Below are 27,491 nucleotides of genomic sequence, written 5' to 3' on the forward strand. Positions count from 1 at the left end.
GCTGTGAAACTTCCTCCCCAAAAATCAGTCATCTTCACAGTTGCAGGTTTTAAACTCCGTAACAGGGGAATATTACGGACACTCAAAGGCCCACGTGCTGCAAAGGGGGATTAATCTAGGCAGATGTATGTGTCCACATAGAATCTGCCTCATTTAGATGGTATTGCATGTGGCCCTTTTTCCAAAAGCCCTGTGGTGCACATCAAGAGATCTAAGGCCAATGACTTCAGCACTCACATGAGGATTACTCATCTAATTAGGGGGTTTGCAGGCTCTGCCCCTGCCTTTCTGTGCACTGTTAGTGTCATTGTACTGACTTCTAGAACATTTGTCATTTAGCGACTGGCTCTAGGGTTTGTTTTCCTTTGTATTTTCCCCGGCAGATTTGACCCCACAAGGTAGCAGCGGCAGTAACGACACCAGCGAAGCGGTTCCGTGCACAAGTGCGGTAAGTTCAGAGCGTACATTTTGTGAAGAAGGAAAAACTCGACCCTTCCAAGCACCAGTTGCCCACGGAGGCAGAGAGGACTGTCTTGCTCTCCAGCCAGCGCGACAGCGGTGCCACCACCAGCTTTCCCCGCGCCACCGAACCCCTCCACGCCGCCGCCCCTCGCCCACCCCGCGCAGCCCTTCCCCAGCGCCGGCCCGGCCCCGCCAGCAGCCACTTGTCGCTGTCCCCCCCTCGTGCCGCCGCCCCAGCCGCTGCGGGCAGCGGTGGCCCCAGATGTGCTCCCCCAGATGTGCTCCCCCAGATGTGCTCCCCCCAGATGTGCTCCCCCCACAGCTGCCCGCGCTCGTCTGATGCAACCACAACATCACCACGTGGCCACGCACAGCTGTTCCCCGCCGCCAGCCAATAGCAGCCGGCTCCGCTAACCCCGGAGGCGGGGCCGGCCCGCCCGCCCCTGGCGGATAGGTCGAGCCGCGAGTCCATCGGCGGGTTGGGCCGCCCCTCCGGCGGGACGCGGGCCAATGGGAGGCGGCACCGCCCCTGGCCGCCGCCAGCGCCGCGGAGCCGGCCGGGGCCGGCGCGGGGGAGGCGCCGCCGCCGCGGGGGCCGGAGCGGGCCGAGCCGCCGCGCCCGCTCCATGGAGGCCGCGGCCGAGGCCCCGGGGGGGCCCGCGGCGCTCAGCTGCTTCTCCTACAACCAGGACTGCACGTAAGCGGGGCGGGCGCCGCGGGGCGGGGGGCGACGGCGGCGCGGCGGCGGCCGGGCGGGGCTGGCCGGCCCCACGGCCCGCAGCGGGGCTGGTCCCACAGCCCCCCACGGGGCATGACAGCTCGGAGCGGGGCGGCCCTGGGACCCCCGCAACGGGTCCGGCTCCGTGGGGCTCCGGGCGAGGCTCCTCTCCCCACGGCCCAAACGGGGCTGGCCCCGTGGGATCCCCGGCCCCGCAAGGCCCTGCCCCCCTCTTCGGGGCACCTGGCTCTCACCGGACATCCTCAAATGCCCCAAGTGAGGTCTCTGGGAGGCCAAGGGAGGCAGAAAAATCCAGAGGAATCACTTGTTTTACCTCCCCAGCAGTCTGGGAAGCATTTTTGGATGGTCAGAGAAGTGACTTTCTCCGAGGGCTTTGTCTGCTGACAGCCCCTCCATGCCGATGTCTGGCTGGCCTGTGCTGTGGCCACTTCGTAGGTGGCGGAGTTGCCCAGGGCTCCGCGCCGGGAGTGCTGAAGTACCACCCCACCACCTCAAGACAGAGGGTTTCCTTAGAGCCTCTCACCCTTACACTGTTGCTAACCTGTGGTTTACCTGCTTCAAAGCTGATCATTTGAGAACCATTTCCAAGTGGGACAACAAACATCCTGAAGCAGTGAGAGGCACGCAGTCTCTGACGCAGTCTCTGGCAATCGTAGCCCAGAGCCAAGATCAGCCCAGATCATGGGGAACAAGATAAGAATCACAGATACCAGTCTCACACCTGGAAATACGATTACCTTTGCAGCACTGCTTTGCATCTACTGTGTCTAAACAAAGAGTGCTTTGATGGGTGGCAAGGCACTGCTGACGTGAACCTGCTGGCCACCACCAGCACAAACAGTGTGCGTTGGTATTCTGGGCCAGCCGCTGATTTAAGAGCTAGATGTTGCTGCTTACTATATCTGGAACTGAGCAGAGCCAGCACTTGGCATGACCACGCCTTGCACTACATGCCTGCACCCACTGCCATGAGCAGTGAGAGCAAAGCTTCCACAGCCCTCGCAAATCAGTGTGTCAGTGTAGATGGATCAGCTCCTTGCTTAGGAAACAGCTCCTTTTTATGTCCCAAAGGTCCTGTCTGCAGCCTCACAGGTAGAGATGTGCCTTTTTGTTCCTCCAGCAACTGCAGGACCATATGAGTGGATGATAGTTTGCCATCTCACAGGGATACTGTGAGCCTGCTTCCACAGGCTGCAATAGCCTCAGATGGAAAGCAGGATTCTTGGGTTTGTTACCTTATATGCTTTAGGTTGAGAGTGGAAACTGAAGTTGTGCCTTCACAGATCACTGTACCAAGAACTACCCATTTCCCCTACATGCAGGGACTCTTGCTATCACCTGGAGGCCACAAGATCTAAACTAGCAAGCTTTTGTCTTGTCTTTGCAGCTCCCTGGCAATTGGAACCACAACTGGATACAGGCTTTTCTCCTTAAGTTCTGTGGAGCAACTGGACCAGGTCCACGAAAGCAGTAAGTCTCCTGTTTTGCTGCAGTGGAATATCAGCTGACAGACTTTACCTCTATTACTGCACTTCAGTCTGCCTTGAGGGGGTGATTCTGCTCACTGCCATTGCACATATGGCATCTATTTCTGCTGCACCCATATCAGGAGAGGAACAGTTGTGGTTATTGCCCTGTGCACAGCAGCCTTTAGAGCGAGCTACAGCCTTGGAGAAGCTTCTGAACAGTCAACAGTACTTTAACAAAGTTGAAGGAGTCCCACAAGTTTAGAATCCAGCTTCTTTTTCACTGCTGTCAGTCTGACAGCAGCAGTTTGTCCTGCAAACCAGCATTCAGAGGTAGTTTACCACTAGCATGTTTCAGATAGATGGACAGGTGACTGCAGACTCCCAGCACAGATGCTGGATAACTCACAGGCTTTTAGCCCAATCTGATATTTACAAGCAAGATGTTTTCAACAGGTTTCCCCATGTAAGAAGGTCATGCACAGCAGCCTTTCAGCTATTAGCTGCACTCAGAGCAGCATGCAATGCACTTAACAGCTTGTTTTGAGTAGAGTAGAGTACATGAAGTACATGAAGCATGTACTCTACTCTGGTTCAGGCCATGGCCAGAACTGTTTCAGCCAAGACACACTGAAGGTACACCTTACAGCTGGTATGCACTAGTCTCTCTCCACTAGCTAGAGAGGGAGCCTCAGCAACCAGACATAGCTGCATCATCTCAAAGTCCAGGCTCCTTTCCTCTTTACCTCACAGGGTAACTCAGCTGCTATACAGCAGCAAGCCATAGACTTATTTTAGAAGTATTTAGGAGTTTGGATTACCCCCAGAGTCAGACCAAAGGCCAGAGAGAAACAGATCCCTGCTGGTGACACACTCAAGGTGATGGGCTGAGACATGAGCAGTCCCACATCATGGCTGTGCAGCAGTCCCTGTACCTCCAACACAGCACAACCCAAGCACTGAGCACCAGTCAGGGCTACCTGCACATAGTTCCTGATGACTTGGGTACAGGTCCACCAGGACCATTGTAACAGTGCCTTCCAACACAACAGGAGCCATCCCAAACATGGTCTCTGCAAGACAATACACCACTGCTCACCACAGCCATGCTAGAGCTCTCTAGAGACCACAGCCCTAGTGACAGGGAAGGATTAAACATGTCAGCCTTCCCTAAGGAGGCTGGGAGAAATCAGATACCACACAGAATAAACAGTTACACACAGCTTGCTCCTTACCTCAGCAAGCCCTAACCTGCTCACTTCCCTCAGGACAACACTCCCTCCCCCTTCCCCCCCAGCTGGGTGGGCCCCTCCTGTTTTTATAACCCCTTCCCAAGGATTAACTACAGCTGGAGGGCCCAGGGATTAGCTTCAGCTGGAGGGCCCTGCCCAGGAGAGGCACAGCACCACTGTCAAAGCCGGCTGGCTTAAATTCTGCCTTCAGGGGGAAGGTTCATTAACCCCTTCCTGCTCTGTCCTAAATGCTTTGTGCCAGGTATGAGAATTTTTTAACAAAAGCAGATGTTGAACACCTTAGCACTGAGTGTTCCAACTCGATTCCCTCTTGAGTCTTACTTGTTGCTGCAATCAAACCAACTCTAAGCCAAGCTAAAGGCTCTGTCTTGCTTTCCTTCTGTGCCCAGATGAAATCCCAGATGTTTACATCGTGGAGCGTCTGTTCTCCAGCAGCCTTGTGGTTGTGGTCAGTCATGCCAAGCCACAGCAAATGAATGTCTACCACTTCAAGAAAGGGACAGAGATCTGCAACTATAGCTATTCCAGTAACATACTGTCTATCCGGCTGAATCGTCAGGTAAGAGGCTGGGAAAAGGGGTTAGCCAGAGTTGTCCCACTCTGGTTCTTCGCTGGTGTTGACTTTCCAGCCGGGACCCCGCTGCCTAGCAGAACAGCGGCAGCCCGAGGAGGTTTGCATGGAGACTGTGAAGAGGGACTGGCGGGGTAGGTACCTGTCCTCTCCTACCAGCTTCACTTCAGGCTTGGTGACCTCTGACAGAGGAGCAGGATGCCTGTGGATATCATCTGCCGCAACTGTTTCCTTCAGTAAAATGAAGCTAAGTCCTTGTTTTCCTAGCAGTTACACAAAGACTTTCTGTTGTCTGCCTTCTTGCCTATTCAGCATGCAGCTTTGCCAAAAAAACACCTTTTCATCTTCCTCCCTCCCTTGGATTCCACATCCTGTCTTCAGGCCCACCTCTGCCATCTTGGTTGCAAATGAGACCTTCAAAGTTGGTAACAAAACCCAGGAGTAACTTGAACTCCATGGATGAGGCGAAAGGCTGCTTCTCAAGTACTGCTAGCAGCCTTGCTTTATTTTTAAAGGTATAGAAAACATTCAGGCCACTTAGAAGAAGACTTTTAGAGTGTTATTCTCTGAACTGACACAGCCTCATGCAGCCCTGAGCCCTTTTGGAGGATTTTAAGTCACCTTTTCTTTTTGTCCGTAATTATTTTCAAAGTGTATGCCATAAGAAGCAGAGGACATTTTACAATGAAGAAATAAGCAGTCTGTGTAATTGTATATAATCAGCCTCTCCTCAGTTAGCAACAGTGAGTCCTGCAGTAAGGCTCTCCCATAAGGAAACTCTGGGTTGAGTTTCCAGTAAAGCTGTGTTTGACCAGAAGTTCCTGTGCTGCAATTAAATCTGTCCTAAATTGATTTTCACTTACACTTACAATGGAGCTGGCAAAATAAGGACTTCCTTGGAACTGCAGATAGATGTATATGTATAAAAATAAACTGGGAGGTTCTGCTTAGCAGCTCTAGGGGATTAGTGTGAGAATAAAATAAGTTCAGGCTTTTCCCCACGTGCTGCTCTGGAGATTGCCTGAAGATGATGCATAGGCTCAGCTTTGCATCTGCATTCCTTGGCTGCTTTATGAGCTTGGGTTCAAATCCTGGGCTGAGCTCATCCTCCAGCTGTAACACAGACAAACCTGGAGAGATTTGAAGATGCTAGAGATACTTGGGTAGATAGAAGAGAAATCACTGTTTCAATCCTCATTCAAGATTGAAACCGGTGGCAGTCAGGTTCTGCATGTGCTGTGACATTTGAGCCTTGTGCCTGGGCTTCTGTATGAAAGCTATACTTCATTAAAAGTCCATAGAAAGCCAAATCCTATACAAGGCGTTAACAGAGGAAAATGGTGGCAAATAAAACAGGAACAGGTCTCAAACAAATGGTGCATGTTTCGATTTGATATCTCTGTGAAAAAGTCCTCGTTGTGCAAACGAGTGAGTCCCTTGGTTGTTGTTGATCCATGGGAATTCTTTGTTCCAAGCTCCGTTATAACTCTCAAGTGTGTTAAGGTGGATCGTGATTTGTCTCAAAGTGGGGAATAAGGCTGTGCTGTGGGACCAGTGAGAAGCTCTCCTGCAGCCTCCCTGGGTTTTCATTCACTGCTGAAAGCCTGCTGAGCTCTTTGGAGAAGTTTGATACTTTTCCCTGGCTGTGTCCAGACCCAGCACATTTAAGTCCTCAACACACAACTCAGTTATCTAACCTGATTCGTGTCAAACTGAAGTACTAAAGAAAAATACTGGTGAGCAGTAACATTTTGTACAAAACGCAGTGCCTGTGTAGCCATCACAAGACCAGGCACCTTCTCTGAGGCTCTGTCTGTGTGCACAGTGAGGATAAAACCCATTCCTCATCTCAGCAGGGTTTGCACTGACGTTAGCGTGGGCTACAGGGCTGCAGGGAGGGCAGGAGGCAGAGAACCAGCCCTCTCCAACTCGTGCTGAGCTTGTCCAGGCCTCCTTTGCCTGTTCGCCTCCCACCCCCATCACTTTCCTGGATTTTGTCCCAGTCAGTGCCAGCATCTCTTGCTGCAGCTCTGGCTTTGCCGTCATCTGGAAACCTCCTTTCACCTGTACATCAATAGCAGTGCGATTTGCAGTTCTGGGAAAGCACATGGTGGCTTTGCCGAAATCAGCTGTATAAATATTACTCTGATGGTCTCTGCTAGGAAGTTGATGGCTGTTACTGTAGAAAAGGCAAAGTCTTCCTGGAAATGCAAAATGGCTCTGACACAGCCCCAGATGCTGTGGTTAGCAGGAATAGAAGTGGGAAAGAGTTTGATCTGAGAGTAATGGTGGAGCAAGGCAAAGATTTTCTAATGTGGGTGTTTCAAGTTAGTGACTAAGCTCCACATTTAGATACTAAATAAGTGGCCTCATTTCTAAAGAGGTGGAGGCTTCCTGTACATGGATTTGGGTGCTCCAACTGCAGGAGCCTGGATGGAGTCTGGCCTTAGGTTTTTATTGGGAGATTTTCAGCGCTTCTGGACACTTGGCACTAATGTAGGTGGAGCTGTGCGCTCGCTGGACTTAGAAAGCATGACTCTTCAGCCAGATCCAAAGCCTGGTCCCAGAAAAAGCCTCTGTGCAAAATGCCTCTGTGGTAACACGTAGAGATCTGGACCAGGCTGAGACACAAAGCTGAGTGGTCACGGAGATGATGGCCCAGTGCTAAGGTTACAGCATTAGGCTTTTTTTTTCCTTTCTGCCTTTCCTCCCCATCGCTTGGCAGCTCCTCTCTTAGCGGCTGCCTCTTGGCTGGGTGGGTGGGTGTTCCTGACAAGTTCAGCAGAAGAGGTACAAGCACCTTAACTTGGAAATACCCTACCCATCTGCCAAGATGGTGTAAATGTGACTGTCCCTGAACAAATGTTTCCCAGCCCAGTTTTTATGCAGTTTTGCAGGGCACATAAAGCAGAGTCTTGCCTGCTGATGCCAAATGGGAAAAGAAACATTAATTTGCTGAACAGATGCCTTGGGTTTAGCAGCAGTGGGAGGCCCATCACCTAAATGTTCGCTCCCAAATCAGGAAAAAGTCAGGGCAAGGGGCACGTAGTCCCATCTGTAGGCACACTGACAAGCAGGATTGGCAGCCTCTCTGCTGCCTGGTCTTTATGATCAAAAAGTAATTTGCTATGAAAAGAACTGCAAAGAAAAGTTGGGGTAGGAAAGGATGGCGATGAAGGCCCCATGGGTAGGGTATGACCCTGATGTGTCTTCCTGTTCCTGGGGTCTGGGGATGTGGAAGATCAGCTCTTAGAGCAGCAGAGAAGTCATGATGTCAAGCAGTCATTTAGCTGCTTTCTAAAGCAAGACCAGATGCAGGCAGCTCTCAAAAGCAGAGTCATACAAAGTCAAAGGTTGTCCAGTGAGAGGAGATGGAGAAGCAGAAGAGATCATGTTTCTGTTACCCTTCAGTGCGTGAGAAATTCCTGTTGAGTTTTTCTAACAATGAAGATTTGGGTGTGTGAACTGTGGGAGCAGCAGACAGAGGCACCGTGCCCATGCTGGTGAGGTTCTGTGCATGTCCCTTGTGTCCTTGCAGAGGCTGGTTGTTTGCCTGGAGGAGTCAATTTACATCCATAACATTAAGGACATGAAGCTTTTGAAGACTATTCTGGATACGCCTCCAAATACAACAGGTAAGCACAGAAAAACTGTGTGAAAGGGAGAGATCAGCTCTGCAGGAGCTTTGTAGAGCCACAACACTCATGTTAGAATTTAAACCAGGCTGTGGTTTGTGTATCCTAATTCAGCACTGGGGAGCCAGAAATGCATGGAGGCAGGCCGTCGGGCTTGGGAGAGCAGAAACCCTGCTCTGTTCTGAGCAAAACCCTGCTCTGTCCTGAGCAAATGCATCAAAGGAGAGCAGAAATGGTCAGTGTGGTTTGACTTCACCTCCCAGGCTCAGTCCCTTCCTGTCCTTGCGCAGGATGTCTGTGCAGCTCACAGCTTCCCGCAGTGTGCCTTTATTCTCTTTCACAAGCAGAAAGCTGTAAGGCAGGCCAGGATCGCAAGCTTCCCTCCACATATAGGACGACTTGAAACTCTCCCTCCAGGGCTCCCTGCTCTTCCTTCATCGTGCCCTGCGTCAGAGAGTCCTGCAGCGTTTTTGCTCTCCGGACAAAGGAGCCCCGCTTCCCCATGCTGCCAGCGTGAGTCAGCTCTGCAGCGTCACGCCGTGCTGCAGAGCTTGGCACTCCCTGCGGACCTGTGGTTAACCCAGGTTCTCTTTTGGCCATGGACACGCACTGCTCCGCTAAGGTAGAAAGATCTTGTGATTACTTACAGGCTTGGGGTCAGCTCCCAAAGTGATTAGCACTATGAAGATCACCCGGGGCAGAAAACACAGCCAGGCACAGCACTAATTCCCTGCCAGGGAGTTCCCAGGAGCCGGGGCTGCCACCTGGTATTATTCCATATATGCTGCAAACCCAAGGGGGTTTGCAGGGCAGGTGGCTGCAGAACAGATCCTCTCTGTGCGGCATAGGGTGAATCCGGCTTTCCTGCTCAAGGGAGAGGAGCTATTTTTAGCCGCGGATAGGGAAACTTGGCCGAGCGCCTGCGGCAGCGATGCCGTGCGTTGCTGTGATATCCCAGTCGGTCGCAGGCTGCAGCGTTGTTTCACGGGTGGTTGATCGGGAAGTTGCTGATGTGCTCACGCCTGGCTTCTGGGCTTTCAAGGGACACTCTTCTGGCAGCTCCCCTGACCTACTTCAGCTCTCAACAGATGGCCTCTCCATGTGGATTAAACATACTAAATACTGCAAATATAATTAAAGTTTAAAACCTTCCCGAGAAAGCCCAGCAGCGGCAAGGAAGGGCAGGGATACCCAGGCCTGAAGCTGTTCTGAACTGCAGCTGAGTCATCAGGTCATGGTTTAACAGCAACAGCAATCAGTGCTCGCCAGGCCAGGACTAGGCTGCTGCAGATCACAGGACTTCATACAGGCTTAATTTTTTAAAACCCTTTTACTGCAGCAGCTGTCATTGAAATGAGCTGAGTGACAAGCACTGTGCCACGTGTGCTCCCTTTGTCCCTGGACCACCTGCTGTGGTCCCAAGCCTGACCCCGAGGACGGCGCGTCCGGGAGTACGAGGCAGTCCAGCCTCACCGCTCTTAGGACAACCCTTTTCGGAGTGGGGATCTGTGCCGAGGGGGTGCAGGAGCACACGGCAAACGTGCCACCCCCCCCCACCCCCCCGAGTGTGTGCCCTGGGCACGGTAACACCAGCGCGGTGAGGACTGGGATTTGCTGCACACCCACCGGCCAGTCGCAGTGAGATCCCTGGCTGTTCCTGGCCAGGACGTGGCTCCCAGTCCAGCCTCCTCCACGCAGGAGAGGAAGACTCCCACGGTGGCCAAGCCTGTTGTTTTTCATGTGTGCTCAAGTATGTTGGTTTTCATGTGGCTCATGTCAGGGGCAGGATTTGCACCGAGGAGGTCACAGTGCTCGTGGTGACATGCGTGCCACGAGGGCACATCTCGGGGATGACTGCACCATGAAAGCCACCTCACGTGGCTCCCCCCAAGCCCCAGATGTGCCTGGACCTGCTGGCTTGGGGGCAAGGCCAGGCTTCTCTGGCACGGTAGCTTTTTTCCGTGCTGCTCGAGGAAGCCACCTGTGATGTGGCATTCCCAGAGGCACCATCCTGAGCAGCACCAGCCTGCCTCCTCCCTCCTGAGCCTGCCACTGCATGCACCGACCCTCGCCAGGGCTGTGGGGCTGCCGAGAGCAGCGGAGCATCTTCAAAGGCTGCCCGTGTCCCTTGTGGTCCTTGTTCTTTGTGCGTCCCTGAGGTCAGCCCAGTACACTCGCATCTGTGTTTTCCCCTGGCCTAGTTTCCCGTCTGCCTCTCCCAGCCAGGCGCGGAGCAGAGGGAGCGGGTGACTCACACCAGCCGCTCAGAGCTTGCTTTGTTTAGCTTGAGCGTTCTCTAGATCCTGCACATAGAGAAAGGGCTACGCTGATCCCCCCGTGCTGCCTGGGCTGGGGGAAGACCATCCTGAAAAGACACCCTTGCTCATCACGAGCAAAGTCTCTGGGCTCTCTCTGCCTTCCTCCTATTCCTCCCTCTTTGGGTGCCTTTTAGTTGCTTGCACTTCGCTGCTGCTGTGCCTCTTTTCCCCGATGCACGCCGTCCCTGGCATGATGTAAATGCCTCTGATTGATAGGGAGTGGATCCCTGGGGCCCCTGGCCGATTCTGCAGCTCCTGGCTCCGCTGCGGTCTCTTTGTTTAGTTATAAACAATGACCTAAAATGAGAGCTTCAGCCGATCCTTCCCCGCTTCTGGGCCTGGGCCAGGGCCGTGTCCCGACACGACGGGTTGCACGGCATGTGTGCGCACATCCGTGCATATACGTGCACTCGTGCGGGCATCCTGTTTGGGGAGTATGGCAGCATCCCCGCTGCCTTTAACCCCGTGACTTCCTCCGCACGTGGGATGAGGTAGGACCCCCCGGCAGGGGCCAGGAAGCTCAGGTCGTGCTGAAGCCTTGAGTTGGATTTGGGAGGACTGTGAGCAGGCGGACGTGGTGCAGGAAGCGAGACCCGTTTCTGTATGTGACAGGATTCACTGGGATGGGTCCTCAGCCAGCGGCAGAAATGAGAGGCAGGAAGAGATGCTCTTTTCCGAGGTCACCTGGGGGACAGGCGGAGGGACATACCCACACACACATCCATCCATCCCTGTCTCATCCTGTAATTCCTGCTCACTTTGAAAGGTGTGTTTGGGAACCTTTGTGCTCATGTTGGCATAAAAACAGATGGCTATTACGAGGAAGAATTCCCCCTGTGGTTAAAATTTAGCTAGGTTCAGGTTCCTTGTCAGCTGGAAACTCCCTGCACAACTGTGGCATTTGCTTTGTCTTTCTCTGCTTCCCTTTTCCGTTCAGAGAGAAAGGAAATGGCACTGTCCAGCCCCACAGCCGCTGCCTTGCCGTGCCAGCCTTCAGGTGCCAGGCTCCATACCGGGGTTGCATCCACGCTGCACTGCTCATCTGCGCTTCCAACCCGGCACCTACACTCTGCGCACATCTGGAGGTGCCCAGATGTGCCTGGACAGGAGTCCTGTTAGCCCTGAGAGCAAGATGTCCCTTTCTGCGTTTCACGCACCTATTCTTGCCTTCTCAAAGGAGATGATTAAGGGGAAGAAGGCAAGAGTGTGCCCAAAAGCAGGACCTGGGCTCCTTCTGAGCAGGGTTTGGGGGAGGACGGTGGCTGGGAGAAGGGAGCCGTACTGTCCCATACCAGCAGGTGTCCCCACGGCCGAGGCATTGCCAGCGCGCAGCCAGCGTGCGCCCGGTGCCGGACGCTGCCCCAAAATGAGACAGAGCCTGAACCCCCTGCAGTGTCCATGGCCGCGTTTCTGTTTTCCATCCTCCACCAGCAAACAACCTCAGCTGTGTCCTTCTCGCCTTGCCAGGTCTGTGTGCTCTCTCGATCAACCACGCCAACTCCTACTTGGCTTATCCCGGCAGCGCGACCAGCGGAGAGATCGTGCTTTATGACGGAAATACTTTGGTAAGTGTGAAGCTCGCCCATTTGGATACCAGCAGGGACTGAAAACAAACAGAACCACAGCAAAGCCAACAGGGCCTTTGGGAAGGATGAATAAATACACTCCACCGAGCTAGACTGCAAGGGAATTGCCCGGGGCCGGCACGTTCCCCATCCCCCTTGCTTGGACGCCATGCGAAGCAGACAGCCTCTTTGAGATCAGGACATCCATCTCTCAGTATGGGATATTAAAGGGAAACGTGACCCACTACCCCACAGCCCGAGGGCCGCTGCCAGGCTGACGCAGGGGTTCCTATAGGGGGTTCCTATAGGAGCTTCAGCAGCGTGTCCCATGGGATTGATGTGACCAGGGTGGCTTAGGGAGTGTTGGAGCTGCTCCAGGCGCAGGCAGGACCTGGAGCAGCTGCTTTGCCACGCCGCGGGCTGGAAGGGATGCCAGACCTGAAGTCACAGAGAGGGTGAGGTGTCCAAAGCCCCCCTCAGGAAATCTGTCCCTGGCTGGAAGCAGGGTCATGATTATCTGCTGTTTATGCCAGGGCTTTGGATTACATAAGGCTGTTGTTCTGTACGTGCAGCGGGAGCTAAGGATCTGCACCAGGGGAGGAGCAGAGCACAAGGGGAAAACACGCTGCTGCTGTGAGAGGTACTAGCGGGGGCCTGGGCTCCCTGCAGGCATCAGGGTGGTGTCGCTGCAGCAGGATTTGCCGTACTTTGCAGGGAGGCCAGCTCTGCCTCTGCACAAAGAAATGCCAGGCTTCAGAGACGGCACAGTCAGGATCCCGCAGCCTGGAGAGGTGGGGAGCTGAGGACCTCTGCCCCTGAAATGAGCTTTCTGTCATCACAGTGGCCATAGTAGGTAGGGAGTGAGCTCGAGGCAGGGCAAAGATAAGAAATGCTGAGGGTGTTGAAGGGATACCGTAAGTGCGATATGATCCTGCGAATCCATATTGGCAGGCCTGGATAGGCTGCAAGGCAGGGAATGCCCTGCCCTTACACAGTCCGAGGAGCAACGTGTCTCTTGGCACTCACATTACCTTCTGCCCTACAGAAAACAGCCTGCACGATTCCTGCCCATGACGGGCCTCTGGCTGCTCTCGCCTTCAACTCCACTGGCTCGAAGCTGGCAAGCGCTTCCGAAAAAGTGAGTGAGCACCGCTGCGAGCACCCTCCCTGCTGCCTGTGCTCTCTGCCCGCAGCTGGCAGGGGGGTCCCAGCCAGCTCGGCTGCCTGGAGCACGGAGAGCAGGACCTGCCCATTCTTAAACACAGCCAACAGAGGAGGGGCACTTAAAAGGACTCTGACTTGTAAGAGTCCAGTGTATCAGGTTCAGGTTGACCCCGGCTGGCAAACAGGAGGGACCTTTGCACATCCTGAGTTTCCTGGGTGTGTCAGAGAAGGGCTCGCACTCTTTGCCCTGCTCCTGCGTGATCTTTCCATTTGCATTTTTTACAGGGCACAGTCATTCGTGTATTTTCCATTCCTGGTGGGCAAAAGCTCTATGAATTCCGGCGAGGGATGAAAAGGTCAGTTCATTCTTCTGTCGGTGACAAGTACACAGAGGGCTTCCGGAGCAGAAATGTAAACACAGGGACAGGGCAACGTCAGATCCTGGTGGCTTTGGCATCTTTTGCAGAAAGAAAACAAGAGTGAGCATATCAGATAGAAATGTCATTGTGCCAGACAGCCACGCTGTGCCCAGCTGCCTCTGGCAAGTTTAGTGATTCAATTCAGTATGTCGCAGAACAGGGCAATTGCAGAGAACAGAGGTAGATTCTGTCCATTTACTCTGTCCTTTCTTGTTTCTTACTTGAAATAATGAAGTCCCCGAAGTTATCAGCCCAACTCTTGCCCTCTCAAAGGAGGTGTTTTGAAGCTACTAAGTCATTTGCGCAGAGCTCAAGTCTCAATGGCGGGGACAGGCTGTCGCTGCCCTTCTGCAGGCTCCCTCAAATGTTTTCAGTAGATGTTTTCCTGACTTTTCCCTCTTCTCCATCCCTGACCTGCCTGTGATTTTACACCCGCTTCTCCAAGGACAAAAACTGCCGTGACCGAGACACCCTGGCCCTGCTGAGCGTGCGCAGGAGGAGATGCCCCATGTATCTGGCTACGCAGTGCTTTGGATATCCTCCCTGGCCTTTGCCAGAAGCTTCAGCTGCTGTAGTGAGGCTGGCACAGATGTTCACTCCACAGACAGCTCTGTGAGCAAGGACATTTCCACCTCTCTGGCTGTTTGTCACTACCTCGAGGCTACCCGCAGCTCTGCTGAGCAAAGGGATTAGGGAAATGCTAGTCAGTCAGCCCGCAGGCTCGGCAGCAGCCAGGCAGGGTGTTCCTCGCCATGTATGGGTCTCCTTCCTCCCTGTCCTCTTCTCTGTGAGCAAAACCAAGCAGTTCCCCTTGAACGGTATGCCATGAAGTGACCAGTCCTGTCTTTGCTTGGCCCTAGGTATGTGAACATCAGCTCTCTGGTGTTCAGCATGGATTCCCAGTTCCTCTGTGCTTCCAGCAACACGGAGACTGTGCACATCTTCAAACTGGAGCATCTAACTGACAGGTGAGGGGTTAGCCTGGGTTAATCTGCCTGCCCCAGGGGTGTCTCTGCTTCAAAGGTCTGCCTTTACACAGCTGGCCTCCATTTCCTCACCACGTACTCTCCATGAGCAATACCAGCTGCAAACTGTCTCTTTGGCTTTGTGTCCTGAGGGACTCGCTCCTTGGAAAAGCTACACACTGCATCCCTGCTGTCAGCCTCTCCAGGCCAGCTCTGGGTTTATGAGCTGCCACTGTCCCCTGCCTCCTTCCCATGTATCCAGCTAGGCTGGGGCACAATGTGTGCAGGTGCTCCAAAGAAAGCCTTCACGTATCTGATATCAGGATCATTTTGTCTGTTCCTGATCTGTTTTGTCACGCCGATTGCGGTAGCCCCACTGATGCTGCTTTGTGACCCCCTCAGCCGGCCAGAAGAGCCTCCAACCTGGAGCGGTTACATGGGAAAGATGTTCCAGGCTGCTACCAACTACCTCCCTGCTCAGGTATCAGGCATGATGAACCAGGATCGAGCCTTTGCCACTGTCCGCCTGAACATCTCCGGACAAAGGAACATCTGTGCCCTCTCCACGTATGTATTGACATCTGCGTCCCTTCTGCCACACCAGCCTGTGAGCAGACACAACTATCTCTGCAGAACACCGCCGCTGTGGCCCCTTATCTTGTACCCATGCCTGCAGAGCACGCAGCACGGGTGCGTGCTGTATGTGCGTGCGAGTGCAGATGCATTTGGACTCATGATGCTTTTCTCATTAGGATTCAGAAGCTGCCTCGACTGTTGGTAACTATGTCAGATGGACATCTCTACATCTATAACTTGGACCTGCAAGATGGAGGGGAGTGTGTCTTAATTAAGAAACACAGGTAACGATACCTCCAGACACATCTGATACAGAGGCTGATCTTTTAAAAAATTAAGGGAAATTTCACCTGAAAGCACAAAATGGAGCTGTAGGAGCAAGAACGTTAGAACTGACTTTGTGATTTTAGCTGCCTGATCCGACAGACGTGGGTGGGAACCACGTCAGCAGGCAGGGACGTGGGGCTTCTTGCAGAAGAAACCAGAGATGTCTCAGATCCCTAGGCAGCTGTGGGACATGTCAGCTTAGACAGCAGAGGTGGGCAGGCTGTGCCTTAGGAGATGCTTCCAGCAGCAAGCGCTGACCACCATGGTGGCAGGAGAGCAGAGCACCTTCTCCAGGCATGAGCGGGTGCTGGAGAGCTGACTTTGGCGGTAGGATGGTGTGGAGCCATGCTGGGAGCTTCCGTAAACAAAACCCTCACAGACGCACGCTTGCAGCCATGCAGTGCCAAAGCAGAGTCTTCCGTGCTGCTGTTCAGTTTGTATGCAAATTTGATTAAGCACGTAACCCCCCCACACACATCTGGGCTACTTGGCTCCAGATGTGAAGCCTTTGGGGTGGGGTGCGACGTAACATGTGCTCCAAGCCGGGAGGTGGCTGACAGCCAGGAAAATGCCAGCAGTTTTTTGAAAAGCCACAAAACAACGGCACTTCAAAGCTGCGCTGTCCAGCGTGCTCCGGCCGCCGCCTTCAGACACCGCTGACGCCTGCCTGCTCCCGTCCCGAAGCGGCCGTCCGGAGCTGGCGGGCCAGCTTTGTATGTGGGTTCCTCTTAGCATCAGAGGACTGAAAAGGGCCCTTGGGTCATGAGTTACGTTACATCATACTATATCTCTGCTCAAACTCCGTCCTAAACTAGCCAGCGCTGCTTTTCCCATCTAGTCCGCTCCTGTTGGAAGCCCTTTGGAGCCCCCTCTGTGATTAGAAACACTGTTTGCCTTTGTAACCTAAAGCTTTTGTGGTCAATCTGTTCCCTTCTATTCTCGTGCCAGCATTGTCCTCTAGCCGAAGTAGAGCTTTCCCTATCTTCTGCTCCCCGCCCTGCTTTACTGGTAGAGGACAATGCTCTCCTCCTCTGCAGCGCTGCTAGGGCTGCAGGCAGTGCCTATATCACAGAATCACAGAATCGTATAGGTTGGAAAAGACCTTTAAGATCATCGAGTCCAACCGTAAACCTAACACTACCAAGACCACCACTACACCATGTCCCTAAGCACCTCATCCAAACGTCTTTTAAATACTTCCAGGGATGGCGACTCCACCACTGCCCTGGGCAGCCTGTTCCAATGCTTGATAACCCTTTCAGTGAAGTAAAATTTCCTAATATCCAGTCTAAACCTCCCCTGGCGCAACTGGAGGCCATTTCCTCTCGTCCTGTCACTTGTTACCTGGGAGAAGAGACCGACCCCACCTCTCTCCAGCCTCCTGTCAGGCAGTTGTAGGGAGCGATGAGGTCTCCCCTGAGGCTCCTTTTCTCCAGGCTGAACAACCCCAGGTCCCTCAGCCGCTCCCCATCAGCCTTGTGCTCCAGACCCTTCCCCAGCTCCGTTGCCCTTCTCTGGACACGCTCCAGCCCCTCCATGTCGCTCTTGGAGTGAGGGGCCCAACACTGAACACAGCATTCGAGGTGCGGCCTCACCAGTGCCGAGTGCAGGGGCACGATCCCTGCCCTAGTCCTGCTGGCCACGCTGTTTTTGATACAAGCCAGGATGCCATTGGCTTTCTTGGCCACCTGGGCACCCTGCTGGCTCATATTCAGGCGGCTGTTGACCAACACCCCCAGGTCCTTCTCTGCCAGGCAGCTTTCCAGCCACTCTTCCCCAAGCCTGTAGCGTTGCATAGGGCTGCTGTGGCCCAAGTGCAGGACCTTGCACTTGGCCTTGTTGAACCCCATACAATTGACCTCGGCCCATCGACCCAGCCTGTCCAGGTCCCTCTGTAGAGCCTTGCGACCCTCAAGCAGATCAACACTCCCGCACAACTTGGTGTCATCTGCAAACTGACTGAGGGTGCACCCGATCCCTTCATCCAGACCATTGATGAAGATATTAAACAGGAGTGACCCCAACACAGAGCCCTGGGGAACACCGCTTGCGACCGGCCACCCACTGGAGTAAACTCCATGCACCACCACTCTGGGCCCGGCCATATGCAGTGACGCGGATGGGTGATGTGCTTCAAGGAGACATGGATGCATGTGCTTGTCTTAGCTGGCGCTGGGGGAGGAATGGTTGGGGCCAGAACTAACTCTGCTCCCCTCTCTTGCTCCTGTACAATTAGTCTGCTTGGCTCAGGAAAGATGGAGGAGAACAAAGAAAATGACCTTCGGCCTCCATTACCTCAATCATACGCAGCGACTGTAGCCAGACAAAGTACAGTGCCTTCAACTTCCACCATGCCAGGTAAGCGTTGCATCTGCCCTTCCTCAGGCAGAAGCAAGAAAGCCACCTGGGGAAAAGTGGAACGTTTCCAAACTTCCAAGGGTTCAACCAGAAACACCACTTGTGCAAAGCAGACTGGGGCAGCAGGACTCTGTGGAGCTCCCCCGGTTCACCCCCTACCCCAAAAACAGGCCAGGCATTTTCTGCTCTGCTTCCCAGGACCCCTTGCCAGTGCTTCTCCTCCTTGTGCAGAGCTGCACCGCAAACGGGCTCACCAGCAGAGCAGTAACCACGTCCGAGCTTCACAGTTTGTCAGACAGCAGCCTGCTGCCAGGCTGGTTTCCAGGAGCTGAAACTGTGGGTGTAGAAGGCAGATCTCACTGTTTCTGTGGCAAGATCGCTACAGATTCTCCCAAACCTGTTACACCTTACCCTAACAAAGCTAGCACTAAACTGCTGCAGGAGAAGGTGACTATCTCCTTATATTCCCAAGTCTAAAGGTCCACGTACAGATGTGGATCTTATTCTGAAACTGGTGCTTACATTCATGGTGGGAGGAGGAAAGCTTCTGCCACAGGAGCTAGCCATGTAGTCCATTCCCTTATCTGTAGCGTCAATGGAGATACCTTTCTCTTCTGCAGTCCCCCAGAGCTCTGCCAAAAAGCCAGAGAAAGCAGCTCTGTGCTAAAAAGGTGATAAAATAGCGTATCCGCTGTTTGTTTCCAGCCTCCTTCCATCCATTTATCCGTAATGTTTTGTATTTTTACTTGGACAGGTTATTCAGAGGATGGTGGTGCCCTGCGAGGAGAGGTTATCCCAGAGCACGAGTTTGCAACTGGACCAGTGTGTCTTGATGACGAGAATGAGTTTCCTCCTGTGAGCATTCGGGACCCCTAAAACTGCAATTCAGCCCTCATGCTAAGAAGAAAGTATTAACCTCTTACAGAAGAGATACTGTTGCCCCCACCTTGTCCCAGCTCACTGTGAAGCCTAAAATAACTAATTCAGTTATAGGGACAGTGCCAGGAAAAGTACATCCCCACTAAATGGCAGCTAGGGATGGGGCAAAGATGATCAAACCTAATAATTAGAGATGGATCTGAACAAACTAGTTGAGTGAAGTGCAGATGCAGCATGACGTTCAGATCCACATCTGACCTTTATGCCTTGCGCAGATTTCTAGTGTTACCAGGAACAGCTTTATTTTGAACAATACCATCATTTAGAAATAAAAACTTAATGCTCCCTGTTGCATTTACAGTCAGTTGTATTAGTTTATGGAATGCAACTGGGACATACCTGAACCTCACCAGTCTCTTCATTTCCAAGCTAACTGAAAAGGAAGCTTCTTTTCCAAGTACAAAGGTGAAAGGCATAACAGAGTTTTAAACCGTTTTATGAGTTTTATATGGCACTTTCTCAGTTACCGTTGGATGAAGAGACTGGCTTGTTAAAATCCAACTTAAGCCTGGCAGTGTCTCTCCGGCTCCTTTTCCTATTACACACGCATTTATATGTTAAGTATCTAACCCCTAAATGGACAGATGTTGGTACCGTGCTGAGACCTGGTTGTAATCAGCAGTGTCTTCATAATAGTAATGCATTAATACAGCAGAATATTGTAATGGATTTCAAGTTGTAGACTTGGCAGACTTTCGAATCCCTTACTCCGTTTCTACATATCCTGCTGTTAGTGTTTTGCCTGAAAAGGAGGAAGTAAAAACTTTATCGGGATCCCAGGATTTGTTCCATATGCTGAGGCTGACCTCTGTGAGGCACTTTCCTATCAACTGATGCAAAGCGTTATTTAGATAAAAGCTCATGACTCCCTTTGAAACAACACTGCCTAAATCCAACTCAAGTGGCACAAACCTTAGACCAGTTCTCTTTTGTTACCTGTACCATAGCCTGCTGCAAACTGAGAACAAGAGTTTTCTAGTTGTCCTACTCCATTACCCAAGAAGGACATTTAAAATGTCCCTCCTCTGGTCAAAGTCATGTGGCCACGGAGGAGCTGGTGGCCCAGGCACCTGGAAGGAGCAGCAGGGCCAGAGAGAAATCCTTTGCTTCCTTCTGATGAACCTGCTCTTGAACATGTGGTTTGGGGACAAGCAAATGCCAGCAAGCAGGAATCACGCTGCTCCTGAATGAGCCGTCCTGCTGGGACTATGCCGTATGAAAGCAGCCCCAAACCCCTGCTGTACAACAGCAGGTGCTTTATTAAATGAACTTTGATCTGTCAAAATCCTGTGCTGTGATTAACCTGACAGAGCAACTTATATGTGTAATGTTAGGGAGGAGGTGGTGTGGGAGGGAAGGCGCTTTCCAAAAATACTCCCTGATACGGTGGCTTAGCAGTTGGAGCTTCCAGGTAAAGTCCCTGCAGCTAGGACTCCGGTTTTGCCCCTCCGTCGCTGACAGTAATGTGTTTTGCATCTGGTCAACCAGCTAGTGCAGCGCTGGCTCCCACTGCGTGAGTGCATAAGGAGATTGGTCGGGATGTTTTGATGCTCTGAATTTCACTGAACTTCGCTGTTTTCTCAGCGCTGAGATGTTCAGTCTCAATGAGGCGTTCAAGGCGGGGTTTAGGCATCGGTCACTTCTGTGCAGAGAAGGAGGGAGAGAAAACCTGACTTTATCCAACAAAAATGTTTTGACAGCATTCTGCTTTGCGGAAACATGGGAAGGGTTTTGTTTGTTTTCCAGTGTGCAACAAAAAGACATTTAAAAACCTCAAAACTTGTGACAAAATGGAATATTCACCCGCAGCCCACGCCACGAGTATGGCTTTGAACTTAGACATACTTTGGGAGAAACAGCAGTGCTCAGACCCAGCAGTTCCTCTCCATTTTGAAACATCTTGCCTTCCCCTGACCTCAAGCAAGACTTCAGAGGCTCAGCTGTTAAGAGCGAGGAAAAGCAGCTTCAGTCTAACGTAAAATCTGTTGCTGCTTGTCGAAAACTGCCTCTTCATTAAATGGAAGGAGGGACAGATCAGAGAAGAGATGAGAAGCCCAAGGAGGGCTCATAAAAAGTGGCCTCAACAAGAGCGAATGTGGATGTTGCTACTGATTGCGCCAGGACTGCTAAAGGATCCTGCAGCAAGAGGTTGAACAAGTTCAGTTACGTCTCTTGCTTGCATTGGTGGGGTGGATTAAGCGCTTTCAGGTGTGCCGTTGATCTTGCGCAGAAAGGACTCGGGCGTTATTGAGATGGACAGCAGGCTAAAGCCTCAGGGGAGGCGAAGGTGCCGTGCTTGAGACGTGCTGGGACGTCGCCCTTGCTCTGCGTGGTCAGAAGGCTTTGTGGGATGGGAAGAGCAAACCCAGCTCTGGCTGCAGATGCTTGTGGTGATTACGGCTGTTTTCTGGTTACCTGCCCGAGCAGCTGCCACCTTTCTGTGGGTTCATCAGTGTCGGTGAGGTTTCCAGCGGTGTCGGGAGGTGCTGGTGTGTGCTTCGGGCCAGGCAGGGCACCGCTGGGCCAGCTCCACTTTTGAGAGCCGCCGTAGTGGCTCTCCCCACCAAGGCATGGTCAGAACAGTTTTAGGGTAGCGCTGTGAGGTTTGACAAAAGAAATCCTACAGGAGATGCAGCAAGCAAGATGGCCTGTGTGGACCCAAGGAATGCACACCAGGGGATCTCTCTTAAAACTTCTGAGATTCAGTAGGAAAGGGGATTTCTTCCAGCAGATTGCTCGGTGCTTTTCCAGGCATACGTGATCCGTCCTGCATTTGGCTGCTGAAGCTTGCTGCGTGCTGAAGCTTGTCAGCTTTGGGACCAGAGTTGATGTGAAGTCTTTATTGGGAGAGCCATTTCATTAAGTCAGGCTAGATTGTGCACAGCAGTCAGCTCTTCAAAGACAGCTTCCCCTCACTGATACTCAGTCTTAAAAAAAACCTCTCTCACATCGATTTTTGGCTACCTCCACAACTGTTGGGGCAGCCTGCCTGTGCTGCCAAAAGCTGGTGCTGCCCGTGCATGCCCGTGGCTCCTGCCTGCAGCGTTCATTACGGGGTGTGCAGCGTGGAATAAAAACTGACCCCAGCAGCAAGCAGCAGCCGTCAGCAGCTCCTCGCTGCGGTTCCCACCCCTGCCTGCTCCCTGGAAGGACAGGCAGGAGCAGGAGCTCCAGCAGCCTGTGCACCACAGCCGCCCTCGACAGCACGACGTCCCCAGCCTGGGAGCAACTGCTGTCTGCAGGGGGGAGCAACCAGTGCCCCAGCATGGGATCCGCACACATCCCCGCTGCTCCAAACCATGGACCTTAATACAAGCAGCCAGGCTGCAGATGCATCTTCGGCTCCACGGGACCGGTTTTTGCCCAAGTTCCTCCTCGCTGTTTGCTGGGTGGTGTTTCACTTGTTGTCTTGCACGGATATGCAACGCTAATGATTTTAAGTTATTTTTTTATGTAACAGCTGGCTGTGAGCAGAGGAAAGGCAAAAGATTTTGCTGTGGAGCTCCCCTAATAATCATGTTTCACGGGGGATGAGCAAGTTTGGCAGAACCTGACTGGCTGCTTCTTCTTCAGGGCACCTCCTGCCCCAGTAGCTCAGACAGGCATTTGGGGCTTGCAGGATTAAGCCCAGCTTATCAGTACATTATCTGAGGTCCCTTGGGAAACATGCAGTTCAGTGCCAATGGTTGTGCCTCAAAACTGGGCAAGTGATGGTCCCAAAGCCCATGGAGAGACAGACCCCGGGAGGAAGAGCTGGCACAGCCCCTCCTGCAGCTGGGGCTGTGGGGATCGCATCCGTCCCGCTGGGAGATGCAGGTCAAGTCTGGCAAGGCTGGAACTGATAAAAGGAGACCTGTGCCTTGGCTCATGGTTAGGGTCTGTAGAGGCACCCGCCTCGGGTGCTGCAGCAGCCCCGCAGCTCTGCCCAAGCCTCATCCAGAAGTAGGTGCACGTCTTACCCCAGGGTCTCTAGCCTCGTCCCCTGCCATGAGTAGCTGATGTGAAGTGGTTCAGGATCCTCGCTGCTGCCTATTTCGTCTACGCGCCTGCTTTGCTCTTTCATTTGAAGGCTTTGCTGATACTTAAGCTAGGCTTCCCCTCACTGAATCCAGTCTAACATGTAGGTGTTTAACTCTGGGCTCTGTCTGGAGACCCCGGACAGACACGGTGACGCACAGCACGCACCTTTCCCCTCCTGCCATGCCAGGAGCTGAACTTTTTAGGAGGACTTAGCCAGGCAAACGGACCTCACCCCCAGTAACCAAACTCCTGCAAGCATGGCTGTGCTCAGCCCAATGCCAGCTAGAGGCAAGACACACTTACCACCCAGCCAGATGGTTCCTGTTCCCAGCACTGTGAATATGGGGAGGGGGAGAGTAAATAAATAAACCACTCACAAATTTGCCTTTGAATGGAAAGTAAAACACTGCAGGACATCCCTCCCCCTTCTCCTCCCATGTGCGTAAAACCAACTTGAAACACACCCTGTTGCTGGGAAAAGTAAGGCCATTCTGTTTTGATTTTGGTAGATAATCTTGTGCCGTGGAGGTCAGCCGGGCAAAACGAAGAGGTCATGATGAGAAGCAAACATCCGCGCTTAGGACAGCTGCTGGGAAGTGCTTTGGAAAAGCCAGGAATTTCGAAGAACAGCTTTGTGAGTCCCCAAGACGAGAAAAAAAAAATCCAAGGTGGGCCACTGCTTTTTTCTACAGTATGTTTAAGTGAATACCTGGCCCCACTAGCCCCTTGTTTTAATTTATGTCTGGGTGGGGTGTCAATGTACTGTATGCACATCGCTATATTTAACAGACTATATGTAGAACCACAGTGTAAATGCTAATTTAATCAATTTGTATGTAACCAGAATTTTATATACCCATTTGTCCCTTTTCTAATTTATGCTGGTTTGTGTGTATAAATGTACTTATAGGAAGATATATTAAACTTATGTCTTTGTACAGTATATACATACTATTTTACCCAGGCAAAGTATTTTTGCAGTGATATTAGAGAAGATGCCATTTGCTATGTTTAAAGACAGAATAAAGTCACAGTCTGTCCCTGGCAGGTTGCTGCCTGTGCTCCTGCTGTTCTTTGTGGGGCCCTAAAGATGTCAGTCTTGATTAAGTTTTATGAGTGGGAGAGTGGGTTTGGGAGCTGGAGCGAGGACAGCTGCTTCCACCCGACCCACCTGGCCGAGTTCACACAAATCCACTTACGGCTTGTCCAAAGAAAGATCTGGGTGCGTAAATCGGAGTCCAGAATGGTTTCAGAAAACCCTCACTCAGCTGCTGAGAAATCCCGGTGGTTTCTTAAGTTTCAGTTGCACCTTTGATTTTGCCTTTGCGGCTCCCCAGGCCTTTGCATCTGCCGGGAAACGGCCCTGTAAGAGCTGTTTCGCCCCATCTGTGCCCTAGCATCGCACTGGGACTGGCAGGAGCAGCTTCTCTGTCTGGAGCCCCGATCTGCTGGGACATCTCGGGCAGGGACCTCTCCTCACCTCCCTAAAAACCAATGCACTTACACCATTGGTCTTCCCATGCAGGGTTGTCGGGGAGCAGCTACCCCAGTTCTGCACTGCAAACCTCTCCCCCAGACCTTCCCAAAAAAAGCCTTTTCCAAACCCTGGGCCTTGGGTCCTTGTCTCAGCGCAGTCCCTGACCTCCGCTGTGGCAGTGCAAAGCAGCCGCAGGACAAGCCCAGCATCCCGCCCACGAGGAGGGCAGCAGTCAGCAAGAGCCCAGGACCCTCCTTCTTTTACAGAGAGCTGGGTCTACCGTAACCCCGTTAATAAACCTCACTGGGCAGCTGGAGGGGCAGGTGCTCCATTTTCCAGAGCACTCACCTTGTGCTGGCCGGGAATTTTCTCTCTGCAGCCACGGACTTCCAGGGTCTCAGCACCAGAAGGGACGTTTGCTCCAAGGCTGTGGGCCCCGTCCTCCCCTGCCTTGTGTTCCCACCAGCCACTCCTGCAAGTCCATTTTAGAGGAAAGCTAAGCGAATTTCCCAGAGGAATTCTCTCCCAAAGCCAGCTCTCGCAATAGGTACTTTTAATCCAAGCCTGGCTCTTTCTCAGCTAAAGAGCCCTACAAAAAGCCTGTCTCCTTCCACGTGCCCAGAGCCACCAGGTACTGCAGTGCCCTGCTCTGCCGGGGTGACAGTCCTGCTCCGCAGCAAAGGGGACCCTCTGTGTGCTCACGCAGACCCGCAGCTAACTCACCTCCCTGCTTCACAGCACGGAGCAAAGGGGACTGCAGCCTCCATCCCTCTCCTCCGTGGCCAACCTCCAGCCTGGAGCCAGCATGCACAACAGTCCCGTTCACAGAAACCAGACTTGGGAAAGGAGCAGTCTGAGCAATTATTTGCTTAAAGACAAGGCCACGTTGCTCTTCTTTCCGTGCGACGGTCCAGCATGGCTGCGTGAGACCCGGGCGCTTGGCATCGGCAGGCCACGTGCTGTGCGTTGCAGCAGGGGGTCGCGGCTGGGTCTTTGAAGTAATCTGCAACCGAGACGTTGTCTGTTGCGATGTCCTCCAGCGCTTGTGCGTAAGCCCTGCTGATTGCAGGTAGCACTGCCTGATACTCTCTGGATGCCACGGCCAAAGGCTCCTGCTCCTGGATATCGCGATCCAGATTGAAAATGAGGGGTGGCTGGTGATGCTCAGCTGGCCCAATGCTCCCATCGCAAGCCATCGCTCCTCCTAGGGAGGAAATGAGAGAAAAACACTGGAGTCCCAGGCTGCCCAGGGATCATCTCTGTATTCCTCACCCGTCTGTGATGGCCTGGTCCCACCATGTCCCAGCTTTGGGAGCCCAGGTCCTGCTGCTAGTCGGAGAGTGCTTCTGAGGCCAACAACCCCGGGCTGCAAAGCCCATCACACAGACACAGGGGGGCATGTGCTTATCCGTGCTAGGTTTGCTCTTGCTTGAATTAACCTGAGTTGCTTTTTATCTGTATCTGCAGGGAACCAAGAATTCCAGAAGTTTTTTCCCAGACTTTACAATCTCTAAAAGGGACACAGTACCTGTGGTGTAAAACGCCTTGTACTGAGCCAGCCGTAGCGTCTCTATCTCGCCGGCCTTCCCAGCTGCCCCACTGTTGGGGTGGAGCAGAACCTGAAGGAAGAGCAGAAAAGTGCCCGTCAGCTCATTGCAGAAAACCAGCTCTGTGAAACCCGCTCCCTCCCCAGATGAGACCACATCCCACCCACGCACACATTCAGAGACACCATTTAACCCCTGGCCTCTGAGCAACCAACCGAGTTTTGCTTGCTGAAGGGTGGGGTGACAGCAAAAGGGCAGCGGGAAACACCAGCATCTCTCTTGTGCCTTCCTGGCCCTGCATGCAGGACCCGTGAATTTACCTCCCCAGATCAATTCTGCTGCTAGAAAGGGATCACGAAGGTGCCGGGGCTTTCAGCAGAGCAGGGCAGAATATTTTGGAGCTGGGACAGTCTTGGGTGCTCTATGTCACCCACCTCTGCCCCATGCCAACGAGACACCCGTCTCCCTCGGTGCTCACAGCCCAGCTAGTGGCAGGGTCATCTAAGGGAGCGAAACCGTTGCCTGGGGCCAGCAGCAAGCCACAAGCTGAGGGCGAGCTCATGCGAAGCAGAGGCTGCACGGGTAGGTGAGGTGCTGGAACATCGTTCCCGGTCCATCTCCCCCGCTGACTCACCCCGCTATGCGAGCGCTCCCTTCCCTGACAACAGCGGTCCTGGCACCGGGGATGGGGGTGAGAAGGAAGGGAAGGAGGGAAGGGTGGGTCACATCTCTCCCTTTCCGTATTTAGGACACTTGATCCGCACAGGACGACTGCTTTGGCACACGGGAGCGAGAAGACAAGTGAGCTGGACAGTTCAGCGCTCGGCTGTCAGATAATATCTGCCGTGGAGCCAATGGCTTCACTGAGGGATGAGTCACTCGAGGTTTCCTCCCTGGGAATTGACTTTAAAAGTGATTCAAGAAATTTCCACTGTGCTAAAAATTAGAAACATCTGCCGAAGTTGTAGGCAGCTGCGGTGCCAAGTTTAGTAACAGCGTTCGCAGCTGAGCAGCGCGGTAATGCCTTAGCAGGTGCCCGGCGCAGAGCCCTGCCCCGGCATGCAGCACCACCGGGCACCCCGCTCCGCTGCCCTGAGATGCCCCTCCCGCGCTGCCTGGTCCGGATGCGGCTGCTCTCTTGGGGGGCCAGTTGGTAACTCACCCACGAAATGCCAGGATTCAGGGTGGGAGGTGATCTCCAAATGCTCTCGGTTTCCTTTATTGCCCTCCATTGCAAGGCAAATTAAAAAAAAAAAAAATCACCTTCTGGAATTTGGTTTAAAAATCATGTTTTAGGGAAAAAAATTAAGGGTGTAAAGTGGAAGAGGAGGTGCAGTGTAAGCCTGCTGCAAGGAGGAAACCCCTGCTACAGAGTCCTCTTATGCTGGTGCTCCTTGGTCAGAATTAAACAGCTCTGAAGTAGAAACCAGCAAATATTCAAGGGCCCGTGAAGCCAAGGTACCAGGAACTGAACCAATTCGTCTGCTTCCAGCCCTAAAGCTTTGCCTGCACCCTGTCACAGCTGGCGTTACCTTTAGCAGCACAGCTGGGACGCTGCCATGTCGGTGTAAAGGCACTCAAACCTCCCATGCTACCAACACGCACGTTCCTAAACCTGCCTCATAAAACCCCATGCTAAGAAAATCTATTATAATTTACTGCACAATTAAGGAGCTTGTTTCAGCTGAGC

At 52.9% G+C, this 27,491-nt stretch overlaps 2 protein-coding genes across 8 annotated transcripts in view; one reads left to right on the plus strand and one right to left on the minus strand.

Moving 5' to 3' along the window:
• The first annotated feature begins 306 nt into the window (after window positions 1–306).
• On the plus strand, window positions 307–23,822 carry WIPI1 (WD repeat domain, phosphoinositide interacting 1). Of its 3 annotated transcripts, none has more exons than XM_072881303.1 (13): window positions 307–448; window positions 2,589–2,671; window positions 4,310–4,479; window positions 8,030–8,126; window positions 11,912–12,009; window positions 13,055–13,147; window positions 13,459–13,529; window positions 14,453–14,560; window positions 14,960–15,124; window positions 15,310–15,417; window positions 17,697–17,818; window positions 18,573–18,673; window positions 23,287–23,822. In XM_072881303.1, the coding sequence occupies exons 3-13, from the start codon at window positions 4,393–4,395 to the stop codon at window positions 23,332–23,334; spliced, it is 1,098 nt and encodes a 365-aa protein (XP_072737404.1). In that variant the 5' UTR covers window positions 307–448; window positions 2,589–2,671; window positions 4,310–4,392; the 3' UTR covers window positions 23,335–23,822. The 3 variants fall into 3 exon arrangements, with proteins under 3 accessions (XP_072737404.1, XP_072737403.1, XP_072737402.1); XM_072881302.1 differs by lacking the exon at window positions 307–448 and adding an exon at window positions 1,005–1,159 and having other exon boundaries at window positions 18,573–18,726; XM_072881301.1 differs by lacking the exon at window positions 307–448 and adding an exon at window positions 1,005–1,159.
• Window positions 23,823–24,800: 978 nt separating this feature from the next.
• ARSG (arylsulfatase G) overlaps window positions 24,801–27,491 on the minus strand; it is a 40,753-nt gene continuing 38,062 nt past the window's right edge. For all 5 annotated transcript variants that reach the window (XM_072881296.1, XM_072881297.1, XM_072881299.1 and 2 more), the window contains 2 exons: window positions 25,783–25,873; window positions 24,801–25,458 (listed from right to left, as the gene is read on the minus strand). In XM_072881296.1, the coding sequence (XP_072737397.1) occupies window positions 25,124–25,458; window positions 25,783–25,873 (426 nt within the window). In that variant the 3' untranslated portion in view covers window positions 24,801–25,123. The remainder of the gene's footprint in view (window positions 25,459–25,782; window positions 25,874–27,491) is intronic.

The sequence above is a fragment of the Ciconia boyciana genome, chromosome 16, assembly GCF_034638445.1.
Source record: "Ciconia boyciana chromosome 16, ASM3463844v1, whole genome shotgun sequence".
NCBI lineage: Eukaryota > Metazoa > Chordata > Aves > Ciconiiformes > Ciconiidae > Ciconia > Ciconia boyciana.